Genomic DNA, 23,427 nt, shown 5'->3' with positions numbered 1-23,427 from the left:
AGAGCCCGGTGTGATGGGTTCAGTGGCTGAATCCTTGTGCTGTACCTGCCGGATCCCATGTGGGTGCCAGTTCATATACCAACTGTTCCACTTCCCATCCAGCTCCTTGCTTGTAGCCTGGGGAAATAGTGGAGGATGGCCCAAACCCTTGAGACCCTGCACACACATGGGAGACATAGAAGAAGCTCCTGGATTCTGATTTGGATTGGTCCATTGTAGCCACTGGGGCCACTTGAGGAGAGGGCCCTTTCTCTCTGTCTCTCCTTCTCTCTGTAAATGTGTCTAAGCAAATAAATCTTAAAAAGATTCGAAGGAATGTCTGATGATTACTAAGGCATTGACTTTGATTCTATAATTCTTAGGATGTCTTCCTGAGGATGTTAGAGCTTTAGGATATGAAATGGAAAACTCAGACTCTCTTAATCCATGTGACCCAAAAGATGGAGTCCTAATATTCAGCATTCATTGTATCATGAAATGTCTGAAGAATATTTATAAATATTCTGGAGGAAAATGGAGAGCAAACATTTGTAAGAAATTTAAAATTAACTTTTTAATGAGGGAATTGTAGGAGATTTTCGGGTGTACCTTGATTAATAGAAGGGGAGAAACGCTTTTATCTATGAAAGAGGTAAATGATTTCTGTTGAGTGCATATAACCTTGGCTCAGAAGATTCGGGGTTCAAATACAAGCTCTGCTGTGGATGACCACTGAATCTTTGATTACTTGAATTCTGTACATCAATTTTAACAACTATAACATTGTAGGATAAAGATAGAATCTATAACATAATGTGATGACAACTAATAGGCTTAATTCCAGGACTCGGAATAATAACTGGCACATATTTGATCGTATATATACTATGCCACGTACATTTTCCATTGTGTCAGAAGTAACAGGGATAGTATATGACACTGATATACAAAATTTGCAGTGTCAGATGGAATACTGAAGCTCTTTGCGTGGCCGCTGTGGATCAGATATTGACCTGGGTGTTTTCATGTAGATCTTCTTTACGTAATCATATACTCTGTCAGAGAGTTCTTAGTTTTCTTACTGATTTTCATTTCCCCTATTTGTTTTATGTGAATAAGGAATTGTTTTTGTATTAAAGTTCACAAGTGAAAGCATTTCTAAATATTGATCTGTACCAAATGTCCTAAACTCACAACATAGTTCTAAACTAAAAAACAAAGTTTCTATTCTAATTCCAAAGATCTTTCCAAGATACGGATTGTAGCTCAATAATTTAGTAAGGAGTGTAAGTCCTCAAACTTCTTAGCAACCGTTAATTTAATCAATGGGCTTGTGCCTATGCTTCAATAGAAAAATCAACATGTCCTTTCTTCCTCCCCCCATCTAATGGTAACCACATTTTCTCTTCCAGGAAAGGAAATGGAAAATCGTACCTTCCTTACTGAATTCATCCTGGTGGGCTTCTCAACAAACCCCCGATGGCAACTGATTCTATTTGGACTATTTCTGATACTTTATTTGTTAACCTTGTCAGGCAACATGACCCTTGTTATCCTAATCTGGATTGATTCACGCCTGCATACACCTATGTACTTTTTCATAGGTAGCCTTTCCTTTCTGGATTTCTGGTACACCTCCGTGTATACCCCCAAAATCTTGGCTATTTGTGTTTCAGAGGATAAGCGCATCTCCTTGGCTGGATGTGGGGCTCAGCTGTTTTTTTCCTGTGTTGTAGCCTATACTGAGTGCTATCTCCTAGCAGCTATGGCCTATGACCGTCATGCAGCAATTTGTAAGCCACTACTGTATTCAAGTGTTATGTCTACTGCTCTGTGTACTGGGCTGGTGGCTGGCTGCTACATAGGAGGATTCCTGAATGCCATTGCGCACACTGCCAACACATTCCGCCTGCGTTTCTGTGGTCAAAACATCATTGACCACTTTTTCTGTGATGCACCACCTCTGGTTAAAATGTCCTGTACAGACACTAGGGTCTATGAGAAAGTTCTTCTTGGTGTGGTTGGCTTCACAGTTCTCTCCAGCATTCTTGCCATCCTCATTTCCTATTTCACCATCCTCCTGGCTATCCTGAGGATTCGCTCAGCCTCAGGAAGGCGCAAGGCGTTCTCCACCTGTGCCTCCCACCTCATCTCTGTCATGTTCTTCTATGGATCCTTGCTCTTCATGTATTCAAGACCCAGCTCCACCTACTCCCTGGAGAAAGACAAAGTGGCTGCCCTATTCTACACAGTGGTCAATCCACTGCTTAACCCCCTCATCTACAGCCTGAGAAACAAGGATGTCAAAGAAGCCTTCAGGAAAGCCACGCAGAGCATATGGCCACAATCATGAAGTTAAATCCTGTGCTAAATGCCATTATTTCATTTCCCAAATAATTTGGCTGTAGATATGTTTGTGCATTTTTTATTTCAATTAAATCCAATGACATATCTTTATACAATGGAATATTGAAACTGAACCATTGTATGAAGTTACTTTAAGTCTATAGTATTGGGAAATCTGACACTCTGCAATATAGTTTATCTTTTTGCATGCTGAATGTTGCATAAAATTCATTCTTTTGGTTATCTTTTGCGGAAAACTTGAGTAGTTTCATGGATATAGTTCAACGTTGAAGTTTGGTGAACAATCTTCACTGGGTGAAGAAATTTTACATGGAGTGATAGCTAGTGATTTGCTCAAGATTTTGCAGGTGTTTATGTTGGGTGAGAAGCTTCCTATCAATTTCCTCAAAAGCTAATCGTGCGTATAGATAACATCTCTGTAAATGTCACATCTTCCTACATCTGTATAATATTAGGCAAAACAGTTGTGAGTTGTTTTGATTACAAAAAAAATCCACAACCATACAATAAAGTAATTTCTAAATCCATTGAAGGAATGCATGTTTTTAGGATTGTATTTCAACCTAAAAAGGTGTTTATTACTCTCCTACAGGTCACCCAGCCCCATGCAGTCACTAGCAGAAAACAGCATCAAACAAATGTAGTAAATAATTAATACTAGTAAGAAAAATAGAAAAATCCTTTGGTAGGATCCCCAAGTTTCTTCTACTTTTTCCTTTGACCTAAATGACAAACACAGTTTTTATTTATCATTTTTTTTTGTTCGACTTTATTTTGAATTTTTGAATTTTATGGTACAATTTCATAGAGACTGGGAATTCCACCCTCTCCAACTCCCAGACAGATTTTCCCCATGTTGCTACAATAGTATAGTCATTCATTTGGAGTCATGATTCCATCACTCTCTTATTTAAGTGTGCCCCAAAATTGCTGGTACAGACAATGGCAGACAGCCCAGCATCCCATTGCCTACCCATTTCCAACAGTTTCACTGCGAGTCCATGTTTGACTTGGAAGCACGAATGCATATTGCATTGTATCCCCCACATCTGGATATGATAGTCTCTATTACTCCATCACTCTGAATTCCCATAAATGAGAAGCCATGAAATAAGGTCACAACAGGTAGGAATTAGCACAACAACAAAATTATAGCACCATGGAAAAATGCACCACTGAGTAATCAATGCATGGATGACAAAAAGGAAACACAAAATTCTCTTGGGTAAGATGATGCCACTGGAAACAGTGTTTTGATGGCTTTGTGGTTAGGTCTGATGCATGTTTCTCCTACAGGTATTTTAAAAAATATATTATTTATTATTGTGTCATGACACAGTTCCATAGGCTCTGGGGTTTCCCATTCCTCTCCCCAGTTTCCCTCCCCTCCTCATTGGTTTCTCCTCAATGATTATAATGGGTGGCCCTTTCTGGACAGTCATAAGTCCATCATTCTGCTAGTGGAGGCATTCCTGACATTGTAGGCATGGACAATGTCAGAGACTCCAGCATCCTACTATGAGGACATTTGCCCCTGTTTCACTAGAGTTCATCTTTGGTCTGGATGCAGAGAGACAAACTGCACTCTGTCTCCACATCTGGACATGTCAGTCTCTGCTACACTTCTATTACACACCCCCTTAAGTATAGATCCAGAAAACACAGTCCACAAGAGGGAGAAAAACTGAAACTTTTCATCAACATGAAGTTAAACAGCATGCGATAGAATGACCAATGTGGCACTAAAGTGATGAAACAGAAAATCAAAAAAACTTCTTCTAAAATTGATGCTATCGGATAACCCATGTGGCATTGAAGAAATGACAATAAAAACAAGAACATCATTAGCATGAGGCAAAAATAGTGTTGGAAAGGACAATCTCAGGTGCATACAAGCAATCAAAAAGTCTCTTATTGATGATTAATTAATGAATCACCAGAACTTATTGAAAAGGATACAAATGACTAGGAAGTGTGAAAAGGTAAAAATCACAGCAAAAATAATTAGATTTGACACCAAAATCCTGCAAATTGAAACAAGAAAGAGTCATTCCATAACCAGTTGAAGAAAACAACCCATTGGTCATATTAGCAGTGAACATCACAACCGCTTAAAATTAGAGATGAAAGAGAAATGGTTCCAACTTGGGTCTTGTTCTTTACTTGGGTCATGACACTGTTGGCAAATAGAAAATTACAATTCCATAGGTATTTGTAGGAACCAACAAAACAAGGCTGAAACATATAGACACTAACCCTTGAGTTGAAGTTGTATTCTCTGAGCACTCATCTAAACACCATAACTCAAGATCATTAGCATAAAGCTAGATTGGAAGTGGAGCCTTTATGAGATGTATGTATGGCAGAAGGGGGCTCCACCCCCAGCAGCACAACATGTGCGCAAGCACTTCTTTCTTGGAATTTCAACAGGCTCCAACTCTGGCTCACTTTCCTTGACATCACTTTGGGAAACTAAAGCCACAGGTTCATCTGGATGGAGGATCATTCTGGACATAATACTATGTATTTCCATGAGAATAGTTCAATTCTGAAAAATGAGTTATAATAATTCAATATTGCTTGTAGGACTCAGTTGAAATTTTACTCAATTTATTTTACAAGGCTACAAGTTAAGAAGTATAAGTTAGGTTTTACGAATGAGAAGCTTTAAGATCAGAGGTTAGAATTTCTAAGTGATGAGAGTAATTGTTGTATTTGCACTTTAAAAGTGTTATTGAAACTTAAAAACATGGACCAAGTAGTTGTAAATACAATGTGCCTTAGTTTTGATGTTTCTAATTTTTTTTCCAGCAGCATTTATTTTGTTAGATATCACTGTGCTTTTTCTTTTCATGAAAAACCAAGATTCCTTATTCTTCTTTCAACATTCCCTTATTCTTACTTCACTGGTATTTGAATCTTTCCCAAATGTTGGTGATCTATACCATATTTTCTTCAAATCTCCAAAACGATCATTATGAAGAAAAAATAATGGAGTTAATATTAGAGGAGAGAACAAAGTGAATACCTAGGGATATTAGATACTCTTCCATTTTCGGGTGATTTTGGACACTGATGTTCAAGAACTACCCTAATATTACATTGAACCTACGTTTCCTACTACACATTCTTATGAAATCACTAAATCTAAAAGAAATAATAAAAAGAAATGTGACTTTTGTTGCTAGCTTTTAATTAAAGCAAACATTAAAAACCTCATTTCATGACTTCCCCAGAAGCAGTTTGATATCACTTAGCTCTGATTTGGAAGCATGAGTGTCAGCTTAGACTTCAGGCTGTGCTAACTTGAAGAGTTTCCTCAGAGCCTCTTTCACATCCTTATTCCTCAGACTGTAGATCATGGGGTTCAACATGGGAAACAACACCGTATAAAAGGTAGAAACCATTTTGTCCCTCTCAAGGGAATAGCTGGAACTTGGACGAGAGTAGATGTAGAGAATGGAGCCATAGTACAAGGTCACAGAGATGAGGTGCGAGGAGCAGGTGGAGAAGGCCTTGAGGCGGCCCTGGGTGGATCGAATCCTTAGGATAGCAGCGATGATGAAAATGTAGGAGGCCAGGATGAACAGGCTGGGAGTAATGACATTGGAAGCCAAGAGGAAGTACAGCACAGTTTGATAGCTCTTTCTCACATTACATGCTAGCTTTATTAGTGGTGGGACATCACAGAAAAAGTCATCAATGACATTGTCACCGCAGAAGTCCAATGTGAACGTGTTGCTGGTTAATATTATTGCATTGACAAACCCTCCAGTGTAGGAATACAAAACCAATGCAATGCACAATCTCTTTGTCATGGCCTGAGCATAAAGCAAGGCGTTGGAGATGGCCATGTAGCGGTCATAAGCCATGGCAGCCAGCAGGTAACACTCACTGTAGGCCAACCCAGCCGAGAAGAAGAACTGACACAGGCAGCCAGCAAATGAGATGCTTTTGTCTTCAGAAATGCAGGTCACTAGGATCTTAGGAGTGTAGACAGAGGAATACCAGAGATCCAAGAAAGACAAATTTCCAATGAAAAAATACATGGGTGTGTGTAGCCGGGAGTCATGGCAGGTCAACACGATGAGGGTAGTGTTTCCTACCAAGGTCATGGAGTAGACTCCCAGGAACAGCACAAAGAGGACCAGCTGCATCATGGGATTTGTAGTGAAGCCCAGCAGGATGAACTCGGTCACTGAGTGATTGGCCCTCTGCATGGTTTAAACATGTACTATCTAAAATGAAGCAGAGAATTAAAATTCCTCTTCCTATCTAGGAGGACATTCTTCTGTGCTTCACTTCTGAGATTTGGTTAGCACTAAAGAGGAATCTTCCATGGCTAGCGTAGGTGAGGGGAGGTTTCTGAACTTTGATAACATTCATTTAATAGCATAAAATGTCTAATTCTGTTTGTGTGGTGTGTTCATTCATTTTTCCAGAAATTGGCATGGGTATGTTGCTTTTATGTAGGAGAGAAGATCTATGGAAAAAATAAGTATAGTTGGATTTACAATTAATGTTTGAAGCTATTAAGGAAATAAAATATAATGATAGAATAAATATCCCTAGGAAATGAGCCAAACGAATTTAGTTACAGAAAAGTGAAAATCGTTTTGTGTCCCCTAGAAGTCATAAAGAAGTGAAATTCTGTGGTTTATGACGTGGTGGCAATGCTTTTCCCCGTTCTCCCCTCTCCTACTCTGCAGATCACTCTTACACACTTATTCTAAACCCCAAGGAAGGAATCATATTGAGCGTTGGGGTAAAATTTTGGTGGGAATCAATGATTTTTTTGTTTATGTTGGCACAATCCAGTGAAGCCTTTGTGGATCTAGGATTCATATGATTTCCCAGACTATAGAACTGTGAATATAAGCTCTAAAGACAGCTGTCCCAAGTTGATACTTTTAGAAGCAGCTGTTCTAAATTTTTGCATATTAAAATGTTTTTAATGTTTTCTTCGTAGGCCTGAAATGAAATTTATAGTTAATGCAACTTGGCTATATGTGCATGCAACACACACACAACAAATAACTATCCAAAGTCTAAAGTAGTTTATAATGCCTTGTTATGATTAGCATAATGCTTGACAAGTGAAATCATGTGTATTATAATATTTAAATTGATTTAACTTAGTGAAATAGATAATACATGTCTAATCATCATGAACGAATGTATTTGTGACTGAAATATCAAGAGTAACATTTTCACTTGTGTTATGAGTTTTCTGCCATGTGCACATGGATAAGCTTTCACACAAAACAAATGTCAAGCTTTTCTCAATTTTAAGACCCTAGGAAATATCTGAATATAGTAAACTTTGTAAATTGTACCTTTTCCATTTGCTAGAGCAGAATGGATATTAGTAGGAATTAAAATATATTTTTCAATTAAAAATGTCCACCAAGAGCCAAGCTTCAGGAGGTGGAACTCTTTTCTCTTTGCAAAAAATCTTGCTGTCGATGTCTGACACTTTCATTCTTTATCATCAATGGTCAAACAGCCAGTAGGGTCTAGATTTTTGTGACAATGAAAAATCCCACTCACAGCCACAAGCAAAAATAGGTCCTTAAAGGACTTCAAGAAATTTTGTTAGAGGTATTTGTGTTTCACTTTGTGACTGTTCATGGATTCTCCTAGGATTTTTTTTTTGAAGAAACTAACTGAAATACAAACAAGATTTTAAACGTGATGATCTTACACCTCCTTTTCTCATTGAGTCATTGGCCTCAATCACTGGTAAGAGTCTACCTGATCATAAACTGCATCATAGTAAAGATTTTGTTTCATTCATTACGTATTCCCAGCATCTAAAATATACATATACAACATCTAAAATAATACCTGCTATGTACCAGACACAGAAAATATTTACTGAATGAATGAGTGGTTAGCCTCGACTCAGAGAAACAATTCCAAATAAATGATGTTCTGCATGAGCGTGACTGATGTAAGTTCTCCCTAAGACTGCCGAACAGTTTCTTATCCATTGATGGAGATCATTACAGTTATCTTTTAAAAATGATTTCAAATTTTTACTGCAAAGGCAGATCTACAGGGAGAAACAGAGACAGAAAGAAAAGTCTTCTATCTGTTCACTCCCCGAGTGGTCACAATAGTGGGAGCTGAACTAAGCTGTAGCCAAGAGCCTATTTTGGTGTTTAGGGTCTGAAGGCTTTGAGCTTTGGGGCCATCCTCCACTGTTTTTCCAGGCCACAAGCAGTGTGCTAGGAGGGAAGTGCAGCAGCAGGGACACGAACAAGTGCCCACATAGGATCTTGGTGTTTGCATGGTGAGGATTTAACCATTGACCCATCCGAGTGTGTAAGAATCTTGCACTCAAGTGGGAGACATGGAAGAAGCTCCTTGCTCATGATTTTGGTTGTGCCCAATTTTTAAAAAAATAATTCTTTTAAGATTTATTTTACTTTTATTTGAAAGTCAGATATACAGAGAGGAGGAGAAACACAGAAGAATATATTCCATTTGATGATTCACTCCCCTAGTGGCCACAAAGGCTGGAGCTGCACTGGTTTGAAGCCAGAAGCCAAGAACCTCTTCCAGGTCTCTCAGGTGGGTGCAGTGTCCCAAGGTCTTGGGCATCCTCAACTGCTTTCCCAGGGCACGGACAATGAACTGGGTGGGAAGTGGGCTGCTGGGATTAGAACTGGCTGCCTTATCAGATCCCAGTGCGTGCAAGGTGAGGACTTTAGCCATTAGGATACCACACTGGGCTCAGTTGGGCCCAACTCTGAACTGTTGTGATTATCTGGATGGAAACTCTCTAACTTTACATTTCAAATGAGTGAAAGAATGAATGAAAGAACAACAAACAATTCAAAGAAGAAATCTTAGTATAGTGTCTATCAAGTGAAATAACAACAGAATGTAAGCAACAAGTTGCAAAGGTATCAAGCAGTGGTGTTACTTTTTTATACAAAACACTGCATTGGCTTACATTGGCATTCGATATAAAGCTACTGATCCCTATTAGCATTTTCTTCCCTGCATTGCCACTGCCAGTGTTTACACATCTCAATGATTTAAGCATCCCGTAGGAAGCCCAGTGTAATGCTTTCCCTTTGCTGCTCTCCTTCCCTGCATTCATATTTTCTGTCAAGAAATTCATTACTTAGGATAATTGGTTTTGCTCATAATTTACCCTGAGCAGGGACCTACATCTCCTCTTTCTCTTGATACTCATTTATGTCCATCCAGGCAAAGACTGGTTTAAGAACTTAGTTCTTTGTTTATTAAGCAGAACAAGAAAATTGTGATCCTCAGCAGTGTGCCAATCACAGGACATGCTCACTTCCCTAACAAAGATTATGCTTTTCCTTGCAAGCTGAAGGTAACTTTCAACTATCGAAGCACAAACTTTTTGTGTTTATAAATGTGTTTTCTTTGTAAGGGAACTAATACACCACACTTTCTCAAAGAATATGAAACTGAAATAAAATGTTTTGAATTTATTTTCTGTCCTTAGATTCAACATCTCTGTTACTTCCTTCCTCTTCCTCCATGTCGAGATAGTAACAAGAAATTTTTGATGCTTGCCAATGTTTGTTATCCATTTATCCTCTTCCTTTCTTGCAAGCTTCATTGTTTAACTTTTGTGTCTAATCATGAGAAATGCTTCTCTCTTCTGAACTTTTAACAGGTTTGTAACTACAACAGGAAGATGCTTCGAGAGGCTCTTTCTTTAGCACTTACTTTATTTCAGTGTGTAATCACCTTCAGCCACCTATTTTCAACATCTGAATTAAGGAACTTACCTCTAGATACGCAACACTTCGCAACACCATCAGCTCTACTGATTTTGAAATTTCCTGCCTCACAATCTTTTATGCAATTTTATTGATTCCCAGAAATATAACTTCCTACAACCCCTCAGGGGTCCATAGCTTGGGGAATAGCAAACCAATTTAACAAAGTTGTGTATTTCTAAATAAGGAGTTGTTTAATAGGACAGAAAAAAACATTTGGGATAATGTGGCTCCCTGATGTAAATTTAATGTGTTGTAAGTTTTATCCTTGGCCTTGCTGAGTTGTGCAGCTTAATTGTAATTTGTATGCATGTGTGTTATGTGTGCTGTAAATGTGAAGGGTCTTTAAAAAGTTCAAGGGAAACAGGCATTTCCAAGAAGCTAGGCATGCATTTTGAACTTTCTGTTTCTATCAAACAAACTTTTATTTTCAATGAACTTTTCACAGTACACACACACACATACCCCACTTAACCATGTTAACTATATCAGCATGACTCTGCCTTCTGTCTATTTAAGAGGATTATACAATATGTGTTTAGGTCAGGAGACTAAGGGCTGTATCTTCTACAGTGCTTCCTATGTTTTCCTCTAATAGTTTGATGACTTCTGGTGCATATATAGGTCCCTGATATATTTAGACTTGACTTTTGTATAAAGTGAAACATAGGGGTCTTTATTCTTACCTCTGCAGTTTGCTATCCAATTGTCCCAACAACATTTGTTGAAGAGATTAACATTTACCCCTGTATAATTTTCAGGTCTCTTGTCTAAGATCAGTTAGCAATACATGTGTGAGCTCCCTTCTCAGGTTTTCATTCTTTTCAATTAATCTGCTTCTCTGTTTCTATCTCAGGGGTTTCCTGCCCAACAGGTAAGGCCATGGTGTTCAACAACAGGAAATAAGCAATTTCCAACAGGACAAATTTTCATATGTTCTATCTGATACAAGGCAACCTTACTATCTTTTTGCCTGAAACAGTACCCTAGGAGAAAAAAAAATACATACTGGAAAAAAAAAACCTGAATAATTACCACTAGAACTCTCTGATTATAGTGTTGTTAGATATATTTAATTAAAATGGTTATATTTAATTAAATGGTTATAGCACAGATGATGCCTAACACCTGTTCAAAGCAAGCATGATTCTTCCTATTGTAAGTGGCATCTCGGGTGGGAGAGAGAGAAAAGGATGAGAGAGAGATAAGGATGAGAGAGTTCAATTCTTCTGTACTTTGTTTATAGGTGGTGTGTCTGGAAGCCATGCAAAGGCCAATCACTCAGTGACTGAGTTCATCCTACTGGGCTTCACTACAAATCCCATGATGCAGCTGGTCCTCTTTGTGCTGTTCCTGGGAGTCTACTCCATGACCTTGGTAGGAAACACCACCCTCATCGTGTTGACCTGCCATGACTCCCGGCTATACACACCCATGTATTTTTTCATTGGAAATTTGTCTTTCTTGGATCTCTGGTATTCCTCTGTCTACACTCCTAAGATCCTAGTGAACTGTGTGTCTGAAGACAAAAGCATCTCATTTGCTGGCTGCCTGTGTCAGTTCTTCTTCTCGGCTGGATTGGCCTACAGTGAGTGTTACCTGCTGGCTGCCATGGCTTATGACCGCTACATGGCCATCTCCAACGCCTTGCTTTATGCTCAGGCCATGACAAAGAGATTGTGCATTGCATTGGTTTTCTATTCCTACACTGGAGGGTTTGTCAATGCAATAATATTAACCAGCAACATGTTCACATTGGACTTCTGTGGCGACAATGTCATTGATGACTTTTTCTGTGATGTCCCACCACTAATAAAGTTAGCATGTAATGTGAGAAAGAGCTATCAAACTGTGCTGTACTTCCTCTTGGCTTCCAATGTCATTACTCCCAGCCTGTTCATCCTGGCCTCCTACATTTTCATCATCGCTGCTATCCTAAGGATTCGATCCACCCAGGGCCGCCTCAAGGCCTTCTCCACCTGCTCCTCGCACCTCATCTCTGTGACCTTGTACTATGGCTCCATTCTCTACATCTACTCCCGTCCAAGTTCCAGCTATTCCCTTGAGAGGGACAAAATGGTTTCTACCTTTTATACGGTGTTGTTTCCCATGTTGAACCCCATGATCTACAGTCTGAGGAATAAGGATGTGAAAGAGGCTCTGAGGAAACTCTTCAAGTTAGCACAGCCTGAAGTCTAAGCTGACACTCATGCTTCCAAATCAGAGCTAAGTGATATCAAACTGCTTCTGGGGAAGGTTGGGGAACTGGATTTAAAAATATTTCCCCCCCCATGGAAGGGCACGAAAACTAGGATAAGGACTGGGGTGACTAGATAGACACTCAACAACATCTGTAAGGGCTGGATAGTTGAGCTGGTTAGATGGAACAAGGCTTCAAAACTCATTGACATGTATGAGAGCAGAAGGGGATGTAGGACTGACTGGACTAGTCTGATACACATACTGTCAAACCAGGGCAGGGGGCTGGTGGGGGTTATTTTGGGTTGCTCCAACAAGGCTGCAGCCTACACTGGCCCACAGGCTGGACTGTGGCACCCATTGGTTCCAGTGGAAGTCGGGGCTGAAAACAGAACCCACCCAGCAATTGCAACCACCAGTTGATCGGGGCGATGGACTGTGTCGGGCCCTGTGCTCACTAATACATACAAGAATCTGGTCTGGGAACACCTCAGACAAAGTTTCTTTGGGGATCCGCTCCCCCCACCCCCGCAATTGAGCTTCCGGACTCAGAGCCCTAACCATGAAAAGTCAGAGGACAGAACAGGTCAATTAACCACCTCAGCTAAATGTTGGCAGTGAAAAACTGGGCAAATGGAGACTCTAAGATATACTATGTCAATCAGTGGATTCTTCCACGACCACATCGTGCTTGGAATGGCGAAATTGGCAGCAATTCAGAACTGATGAACTATCAAAAGCACTTGAGCAAGACCCTCGGAGTATGCCCCACATCTGGGACCTGGGGCGGGTGGGAGACTTAGTGGGGCTTCTCCCTTAAAATACCCTTTTACATCAGATATATTAAGGAAACAATACAGAACTAATTGCCTTACCTATTTTCCTATGGTGCTTGAACCTTTTTACCTTAATTATGTAAAGATTGTAAAAAAATAAATAATAAAAAAGCTTTTTTTTTGAATTAAATGAAATATAACAGCAGAAATGGATATTGTAAGAATATAAGGGAAACATATAAGGAATTTTTGAAGGTCTGGAATGATGGCTCAGATGGATATTCCTAGTCATTGCAAATGCCAGGATCCTATATGGGCACCTTTTGTTCATGGTCTGGCTGCTCCACTTCCCATTCAGCTCCTCGCTTGTGGCCTGGGAAAGTAGTGGAGGATGGCCCTAATCCATGTGACACTTATTGAACCAGAAATTTCTTCATGGGAATCTTGTGATGCACAGAAAATATCTATATGATACTGAGATTTTTGCTTGTTTAAATCTGATACACTTAATGTCCTTTTCTTTTCTTCTTAAAGATTTTTGTTTTATTGGGAAGTCAGATTTACAGAGAGTAGAGATAAAGAGAAAGATCTCCCATATTCTGGTTCATTCGCTAAGGGGCCACAACTGTCAGAGCTGAGCCAATTTGAGGCCAGGGTCCAGGAGTTTTTTCTGGGTCTCCCATATGGGTACAAGGATCCAAGTCCTTGGACGATTTTCTGCTGTCTTCCCAGGCTACAAGCAGGGAGCTGCAAGGGAAGTGGAGCACCCAAGACACAAATTGGAGCCTACAGGGAATCCTGGCGCATGCAAGGCAAGGACTTAAGTCATTCATTAGATTCCTGCGCCGGGCCCTTAATGTTATTTTCTTACAGTAGAGTTTGTACTCAAGGCCTGGGGAGGACACTTATGGGTGCTGTCTTTATCAATTCATCCATCAGGAGAGACCGGGGGTGATTCCATATCATGACTCTTGCAAGTAATATGGCAATGAATGCAGGAATGAAATACTTATTTTATTTTCATTGTTTATTACCCAGAAGTGGAATTATCACTCCATGTGTTAATAATAGTTTCATTTATTTTAAAGAGTCTATGTCAAATCTTTGTTTTAATATAAGGAGCATGACAAATTACATCTCCTCCAACAATGTGCAATGATTCCCTTTGGTCCACATCTTTGTCAGCACCTGTTACTATTCATCTTTTTGACAATAACCCCTTTATCATGTGTGATACAGTATCTGCAGAGTTTTGACCTGGATTTCTGTGTTAATTAGTGCTGGATTTGTGTGTGTGTTTACCACTGTCTCATATTTGCTTTTCATTTCCTTTGGAAATATTCCCAGGAGTGGTATATAGATGATACAGAAGGTCAATTTTCAGATCTCATAGCACTCTCCATACTAACTGTCATAGTGGTCGTACTAGCATACACTTGCACTAACAGTGAAGGAGGGTATCTTTCTTTCCACATCCACTCCAGGAGGTGTTGTTAGTAGAGTTTTGAACTTAGCTTGTTCTCACTGTAGATAGGTGGAGATTAAAGTTCATCTGGAAATACTAGAGGCCATGGATAGCAAAAACTATGCTGTGGAATAACTTATGACTGCGTATGAAGGAGTATGCTATTGTAATAATATGGGGAAAATCAGTCGGGGGTAGGAATTTGGGGAGTGGATAGGGAAATCCCAGACCATATAAAATTGTTCCATAAAATTCAAAATTAAAAAAAAATAAAGCTGGAGGAATCACAATTCCATACCTCAAGACATATTTCAAGGCAGTGGTCATCAAAGCAGTCTGGTACTGGTACAGAAATCAACAGAACAGAATAGAAAACCTAGAAGGGAGCCCACACATGTACTGCCAACTAATCTACAAGATACTTGAAAATTATACAGGAGGAATGGTTATGGTTAATTTCTTCCACAAATGCTGTTGTAACAATTGGATAGCAACCTGTTGAGGTAAGAATCAAGACCCCATATTTCACTATCTACAAAAATCAGCTCTAAATGGATTAAAGATCTATGCCCTTAGCCATAAAACTATTAGAGGAAAACATAGGAAACACTCTACAAGATATATGAATTGGGAAAGAATTCTTAGAAAGGTCACCGAAAGCACAGGCAGTCAAAACCAGGATAAACAAATGATACTGCATCAAACTAAGAAGCTTCTGTACAGCAAAGGAAATGATCAACAAAGTACTGAGGCATCCAACAGAATGGGAGAAAATCTTTGTCTACTACATACCCAACGGGACTAATATCCAGGATTTACAAAGAGTTTCAGAAACTCAATCACAGCAAAATAAACAACATTGTGAAGAAATGGGTGAAGGAAGTAAACAGACATATTTCCAAAGAACACATTCAAATGGCTAATAGACATATGAAAAACTGCTCAGGTTCCCTAGCTATCAGGGAAATGCCAATGAAAATCATAGTGTATCTTTTTAAAAGGTGATGTAACATCGCACATATTCATCATGGTGGCCATCTCAGTTTTCCCATTCTCTCACATTCTCGTGCTGTATGGTAGCTTCCTGAGATAAGGATGGGTTATGAAGAATGACCCAGTGTTTTTTCAAGTCCTTCTTGATGCAGAGTATCCTTTAGTTGTTTAGCTGCCATGTCATGTGGGACCTGAGCTAGAAAACCCAGGACTGGATGCTTGTAAGGTTTATTACCTGTGGTACGAGAGATACAGGCAGAGCAGACTCCATCCTTTCTCGGTTGCTTTCTCTAGCCTTGTGGTGCAGATTCCAAGGAGACAGAGGCCTTCGTGTGGCCAACACTGACTGTGATGAACCTGTTTCTTGTATCCGTGACTGTGTGTGCTCACGTGTGTGAGCATTTAGCTTACTTACCACAAGCACAACCACATTCTCAGATATTGGAATTTTGAACGTTGATTTATCTTTTGGGGTGGTATATTTCAGCCAAGGATTAGTAGGATGTACTTATACATGACTGAGATGAGGAAAGGTGGTCTGAAGAGAGAAAGCAGCACATTCCAAAGTAAGAATTCAAGGGCCGCATGATCTATTATTAGATGTATTTTTCCTTGCCATAGACACATTTGATGATTATATTGTTACTTAGATATGTTGAATGAATTTGAATAAAACATGGATTAGCTCATCATATCCTAATTTAAAATATCACTCTTAGATTTCGGCTGAACTCTAATTGAGTCTTTGGAGACTGGAATATCTCTTTCTTAGTTGCACTGTCAGAGCAATCTCTAGGGGTTATCAGGAAAAAGTATATATTGAGTCCAACAAATTCATGTCAAAACCCGAGAGACAGGAGAAAGATCGTCACTTCCAAGAACTGGCCTTTTAAATCCAGGGTAAGCATGTGGTGTCAGATGCAACTAAGCACTTAGATTGTCTCTGGGTGACCACAGCTGCAATTACATCTCCATGCATCCTGGCTCTGGAAGAACCAACGCTTTGCTGCTCACACATGCAGACACAGATGAGTATATATTCTTACACTCACTCACAGACAGATGTAAACAAGTAAGGGCAGACATGCCAGCCTTCAAAATTCTCTTTTCAATAAGAATCTATCCAATTGGATATTTGGCATCTTCTACAGTTTGAAATTCAGCCTGATAGCTATTATAGGTCATTGCATAATTTCATATCCAGTGGCAGAATCAAGAGGAAAAAATTGTGCCCTGATTTGACTTTAATGGCCTTTGCTGCACTTCCAGATTTCTAGAATAGGACATTTTTCACTTCTTGGTATTCATTTCAGGTGCTAAAGGATCACATATCTTCACAAATTCATGCATAGATAACAGGGTAAGAACAGGTTGAGTCCAAATTTTTGACTTGATGGTGGGAATGAACAGATCACATCTTTTTTCAGAAGACAGGAAATTTACCTATAAATATGGTGGGTTAGTTTTCTCTTCTTACAGAATGTTAGTAGTGGAAGAATCTGACACTTTTGTTAGAATTTATATCCTGAGGGTTATGATGAGGAAATAGAAGCATACATTTATGGGAGTTTGTAAGCCTTCTACACGCACGCGTGTGTGTGTGTGTGTGTGTGTGTGTGTGTGTGTGTGTGTGTGTGTTTGTGTGCATGCTTTTGTACACTGTAGCAAGAATGATTAATGCTTTTCTCATGTACACTAAGTATATGAACCAACAACAAAAAAATCAAACCCCTATTTATATGCTGATGAAGACATTAAAAAATTAGGGCATTAGGGAATGTTTACAAGTTCACATTGATTGATTGATGTGTTTAGAAAAACTTGAAGAGAATGTGAATCTTGAGGTTAAAAAAATGCATTCTTTGGCATTTTCTCTGACTTCAACAAAGATTGTGCTCACGGCAAATCCCAGATATATGTATACATTAGGAATGTCAATCAGGCCTTCACACCATATTGAAACATATAAGGTTATCTATTTTCTTGTGAGGGTTTTTATATATATTCTAACGAGTTAGAATCATACTAGTGTGGAATTTAAAAATGCACCAGAATATTTTATAAATATGTAAATTTCATCCTCTGAAGGAAGTATATTCTCCTTTGACACAGGTGATGATTTTCAGGGGTGCATTGCAATGAGAAGCATCCTCAACCAAAGGCTTCCATCTACTTCGATTGCCATCTCCAAAGCATCACTGCTTAAATTGATATCAAGTACTTTTTCTATTGTTTTATCCAGAGATTTATAGTTTCAGGTACACTTCTGTATTTAAAGTACAAGGGGGAAAATTTTTATAGGAGGTGGCAAATATAGAACGAGCCTCATTGTTTGCAATGGGCTATCCAATTTTCCCAGCATGACTGATGGAAGAGACTTTGATTTCTCTGTCCTGAGTTCTTGGAGTCCTTGTCAAAAATTAGTTGTGTCATCTTTTTCTGGACCCTTGATTCTGTTTCCTTGAGGTCTGTGTCCCTTTGATGTATTGCAGGCAGTACAGTAATCTGATGACATGTCTTCTGATATAGTTTGAAATAAGAAAATGTGAAGTCAGTAACTTCTTTAAGATTTTTTTGGATCTATTTTTTTAAAAGATTTATTTTTATTATTTTTTTATTGGAAAGGCAGATATACAGAGAGGAGAGACAGAGAGGAAGATCTTCTGTCCGAAGATTCACTCCCCAAGTGAGCGCAACGGCTGATACTATGGCAATCAGAAGCCAGGAGCCTCTTCCGGGTCTCCCACGTGGGTGCAGGGTCCCAAAGCTTTGGGCCATCCTCGACTGCTTTCCCGGGCCACAGGCAGGGAGCTGGAAGGGAAGCGGGGCTGCCGGGATTAGAACCGGTGTCCATATGGGATCCCGGGCGTGCAAGGCGAGGACCTTAACCACTTGCGCCACTGCGCCGGGCCCTATGGATCTATTTTATATGAAAGGCAGCATGATAACGCTAGAAGAGACATTCCGTCTTCCAACTGATCCCTCCAACAGCTGCAAAGGCTGGGACTGGGTCAGACTGAAATATGCAGTCAGAATCAGGAGTCTGGAAGTCTACCCAAGTCTTCCATGTGGGAGGCAGGGCCCAAATATTTGGGTCAAATTCCGTTGCTTTCCCAGGCACGTCCGTTAGAAGCTGAAATCAGTCCCGAAGCATCAGGGGCTTGAACTCTTGCTCCCACAAGCAACACCAGCAGAGCAGGCAGTGGCTTCTCTGTCTGTGATACAATGGGAGCTTCTGATTTTTCCAGGAACTAAGCTTTAGCTATTCAGGATGCTTTGTGTGATTCCAAACAAAATTTTGGATGTTTTGTTCTATTGTTAAAAATACCAGTGGAAAACATGTAAAACTGAGAAGGTCTTCTAGCAGAGGTAGGTGAGATCAAAAAATCCAACAGTGCATGGTAGTGATGTTGCTTATATGTGGGATCTCTAAATATATCAGACTGAAACAGACAGGTGGGATTTTTCCTAGCTGGAGAGCCAGAGAAAAGCAGGGTGGTTGATGAGAGGTTGGGGAGTGTGAAAACATGATGTAAGTACTAAGACGCTCAGTTAAAAATAACTAAGTCCTGGGACCTAATGTGCAGGCATGGTAACTCTGTACAGGACACGTGAAACGTGTTTGCAGAACACATTTTAAATGTTTTCACTGCCAAACAAAGATGATAGAAATGGCTTTGTTAGAAAAGGATGTGTTATATTTGTAATGGAAAGGCAGATATCCAGAGGAAGGAGATACAGAGAGGAACAGCTTCAGTACGCTGCTTCGCTCCCCAAGAGGCTGCAAAGGCCAGAGCTGAGTCGATCTGAAGCCGAGAGCACGGAGCTTCTTCTAGGTCTTGCAGGGTCTCAAGGCCTTGGGCTATCCTCCACTATTTTCCCATGCCACAAGCAAAGAGCTTGATGGGAACTGGAGCAGCCAGGATATGAACTGGCACCCATAAGGGATCCTGCTGTGTGCAAAGTAAGGATTTAACCACTAGGCTACCACACCAGGCCCCAAAATGTGTGTCTTTAAATTAAGTCAGGGTAGGTGACAAACAAAGTTTTTGGATTGCAGCAAAATTGTGAATGACAGCATGGCGTTTTAAAAGCTGTTGGATATTATTTTCCTGCTCAGAAAAAATAGCTACCATTTGTGAGATACATTTTCTTTCCAGACACTGGGTTGCACATTTTATCAGCATTATATAGATAATATCTTGTTTTGAGAAGTGCAACTAATAGGTTGGAAAAATTTTGTATTTTGTTAAGTTCCTTTTCTGACTACTTTAAACCCTCCTGTCTCTAGCTGGGCTAGCACAGCTGTCTGGTTAGTTCTTGCTTTTTGGAACTAGATCAAATACAATGGTCCTAATCACATGTTTTGGGACCAGTAGCAGCAGTGACAGAATACGACCATTTGTCACATTGCATTGCACAGTAACCCAGGCTTATTATCTGTTGGTGGCAAGATTCCAAAAGTGAGATGAGAATCCCCCAAAAATCTTTCGAGGCTGCGCGTGGAATCCACCTGGGTCCAAAACTAATTTGTGAAACCAAATCACAAGAGGAACAGTCACACAAGGGGTGGGAAAAAACCCACACTGTCGCAGCAAGGGATGGACTGTGGCCTCCTTTCCCCCGGCATACCTTGTGGTTCATTACTTTTTTGGTGAACTTGTTCTTTCTATTTTAACACTAAACATTTTGGTATCAAAGTAAAATGTGATACAATTACATGTCACAGGTCGAAATCAGAATGATCATGTGTATGTTATATCTTTACATGTAGAGTTTTCAAACTTCTATCATGTTCATTTACTTATACTTTCTAGATTTTGTAGTGTGTCATATAAAAAGAAACATGGCACAATTTACACTAATATATATAACGTGCCATATGTAAATTATTAAATATAATATATAATATTATAATATATAATATATATATAAGATGTTGTATTTGGATTAATTGACACATGATGAAAATAAATTGTTAGACGAGAGGTTGTGTAAATATTTTTTCCTCTGGTTCCTTTGAGCCATTTAGTAGACGGGTTAATTTATCAGTTATTTGCCTTTTCTGAGCTAAAACAAAAAATAGAATGCCACTTTTGCTCTTTCCATAAAGTTGTATTTTCCCAAACTTGTGCCATGATAATAAGCCTGACACATCTCAGAAGTGTTTCATTTTACAGACATATGCTAACATAAAAGAGGAAGTTCACAGATGGATTGACTGCAACTTAAGATTTTATACATTATTTATTTATCAATCTTAAGCTTCTGGTAGAATAATGCTACTCATGGTTATGTGTATTTAGAAAAAAAAGAGTAGTATGTTAATTTATGATAGTACAGCAGTGTGTGTCTACTGTGAGATTCCTGGAATGTGAGACTATTGTGAGAAAATCAATTACATGAATCATCTAGGGTGTTTGAAGTCCCATTAGATGGAGAAAATTGATGAAAAAGGATTATAAGCATAACATAACACCAGGTTCAGTGCAGAACCATCTATAGTTTGTTCATTAAAGGAAATCCCTGATGCAATTGTACAGGAATGAAAGAAATTTCAGGACTCCAGCTATTTTGAGTATGATGTTATTAGTCAAATCACATCATCTCTGATCATCACCAGCTACATCTGTGCATCTCACTTCTTAACAAACCACAACAGCCAATACAGAGGTAGACACGCTGAGCTAATGTTCCAGTTAAAACACTTTGGCTTAACTCAGAATAAATGTTTGCAACACAGAAATAAATAACAATAACCACTCTGGTTTTACCTACCTTTAAAAAAAGATTTACTTATGCACTTTTATTTGAAAGGCAGATTTACATAGGGAGGGAGACACACACATACAAAGAGACAGAGAGAGAGAGAGAGGGAGAGAGAGGGGGGAGAGAGAGAGAGAGAGAGAGAGAGAGAGAGAGAGAGAGACACATCTAGTCACTGTTTTATTCCCTAATGGTCAGAATGACTGAAACTAAGCCCATCTGAAGTCAGGAGTCAGAAGCTGCTTCTGCGTCTCTCACTTGGATCCAGACACCCAAGGACTTGAACCATCCTCCATTGATTTCCCAGTCTACAAATAGTGAGCTGGGTCAGAGAGTGAAACAGCTGGGTCATGAACTGCCATGCATATGGGCTGCTACTGCTGCAAGACACTGTGTCACTTCCTGCTCACCATTTTAACTTTTTCCTTTTACTTTAGGAACCTTTAGGGGAGTGACTGGAAGAGTTTATTTGCCCCTGGATTGATAGTCTACAGAGGTTATTTGCTTCACATACTTATTAAAAATCTTACATATATATATATTTTTTCTTGAATATCAAGTAGTGTTCGTAGCTAAATATCTTCTCTTAGCTTTCCTCAGTTTTTTTTAAGTATCAGGATTTTAATCTGAAGAGTTCATGGTCTCTCAATGACTTAGTGTTGTGTTCTTCCTAATACTCAACATCTAGGACACAAAATAATTGTTTCAAGCAAGAAAATTTCTCCCTCATTCTCTCTGCCTCTCTACTTTGTCTCTTTGTCAGAAAAGCTACTTTTTATTCAGTTTAAATTATGATGAGTTTTATTTAAAAATGAAAAATATGATCTTTAAAATCAGTTATGAATCCAATTCCAACAATCATCTGAACTCACAGACTGACTCAGGTTACACAATTTAAAGTTCTTTGGAAGAAAAACCTACAGGTTATCTTCTAATTGCTGACATCACTGATGCCTTTGTTTACTTACTTTACTTAAAAAGTCAATGAATTATCTTTTTGCTCCTTACATGGTTACTCAGGCTTTCCACGCTGGGGGCATGGAAGTGGAAAATCGCACCTTCCTTACTGAATTCATCCTGGTGGGCTTCTCAGCAGATCCCCGGTGGCAGCTGATTCTATTTGGACTATTTCTGTTACTCTATCTGTTAACCTTGTCAGGCAACATGAGCCTCGTTATCCTAATCTGGATTGATTCACGCCTGCATACACCTATGTACTTTTTCATAGGTAGCCTTTCCTTTCTGGATTTCTGGTACACCTCCGTGTATATCCCCAAAATCTTGGCTATTTGTGTTTCAGAGGATAAGCGCATCTCCCTGGCTGGATGTGGGGCTCAGTTTTTCTTCTCCTGTGTTGTAGCCTACACCGAGGGCTATCTCCTAGCAGCTATGGCCTATGACCGTCATGCAGCAATTTGTAAGCCACTACTGTATTCAAGTGTTATGTCTACTGCTCTGTGTACTGGGCTGGTGGCTGGCTGCTACATAGGAGGATTCCTGAATGCCATCGCGCACACTGCCAACACATTCCGCCTGCGTTTCTGTGGTCAAAACATCATTGACCACTTTTTCTGTGATGTACTACCCCTGGTTAAAATGTCCTGTACGGATACCCAGGAGTACGTGAAAATCCTTACATGTATGGTTGGCTTCACTGTCTTCTCCTGCCTCCTCGTCATCTTTCTCTCCTACTTCACCATCCTCCTGGCTATCCTGAGGATTCGCTCAGCCTCAGGAAGGCGCAAGGCGTTTTCCACCTGTGCCTCCCACCTCATCTCTGTCATGCTGTTCTATGGATCCGTGCTCTTCATATATTCAAGACCCAGCTCCTCCTACTCCCTGGAGAGAGACAAGGTGACTGCCTTGTTCTACACCATCGTCAACCCTCTGCTCAACCCCCTCATCTACAGCCTGAGAAACAAGGATGTCAAAGAGGCCTTCAGGAAAGCCACGCAGAGCATATGTTCGTAAATGTGAAAGTGATGCTTCAAGTCATTTTCCAAATTTTAGATCTGTAGACTTGCTTTTATGCCTTCTGTAGTTTAATCAAAAATTTAAAATATATTCATGAACAGAAGTACGGCAAAATACTGTTTGGTATGATGTGAAGATT

General features: G+C 39.6%; 4 protein-coding genes across 4 annotated transcripts; 3 read left to right on the top strand and 1 right to left on the bottom strand.

The window, feature by feature from the left end:
• The first annotated feature begins 1,399 nt into the window (after positions 1 to 1,399).
• On the top strand, positions 1,400 to 2,332 carry LOC121172359 (olfactory receptor 9G4). Its single transcript, XM_041004221.1, has one exon. It carries the CDS (start codon positions 1,400 to 1,402, stop codon positions 2,330 to 2,332), a length of 933 nt encoding a protein of 310 aa, XP_040860155.1.
• Positions 2,333 to 5,630: 3,298 nt separating this feature from the next.
• On the bottom strand, positions 5,631 to 6,566 carry LOC121172343 (olfactory receptor 1013-like). Its single transcript, XM_041004203.1, has one exon. The coding sequence runs from the start codon at positions 6,564 to 6,566 to the stop codon at positions 5,631 to 5,633; it is 936 nt and encodes a 311-aa protein (XP_040860137.1).
• Positions 6,567 to 6,796: 230 nt separating this feature from the next.
• Positions 6,797 to 12,314, top strand: LOC121172270 (olfactory receptor 1013-like). The gene is made up of 2 exons (XM_041004123.1): positions 6,797 to 6,800; positions 11,362 to 12,314. The coding sequence occupies exons 1-2, from the start codon at positions 6,797 to 6,799 to the stop codon at positions 12,312 to 12,314; spliced, it is 957 nt and encodes a 318-aa protein (XP_040860057.1).
• A 10,020-nt stretch (positions 12,315 to 22,334) lies between these two features.
• LOC121172269 (olfactory receptor 9G4-like) lies at positions 22,335 to 23,285 on the top strand. Its single transcript, XM_041004122.1, has one exon. The coding sequence runs from the start codon at positions 22,353 to 22,355 to the stop codon at positions 23,283 to 23,285; it is 933 nt and encodes a 310-aa protein (XP_040860056.1). The 5' UTR covers positions 22,335 to 22,352.
• Positions 23,286 to 23,427: the final 142 nt, after the last annotated feature.

The sequence above is a fragment of the Ochotona curzoniae genome, unplaced genomic scaffold (genome assembly GCF_017591425.1).
Source record: "Ochotona curzoniae isolate NIBS_2020 unplaced genomic scaffold, NIBS_Ocur_1.0 scaffold_3171, whole genome shotgun sequence".
Lineage (NCBI taxonomy): Eukaryota > Metazoa > Chordata > Mammalia > Lagomorpha > Ochotonidae > Ochotona > Ochotona curzoniae.
This window is presented reverse-complemented; position numbering and strand designations above follow the sequence as displayed.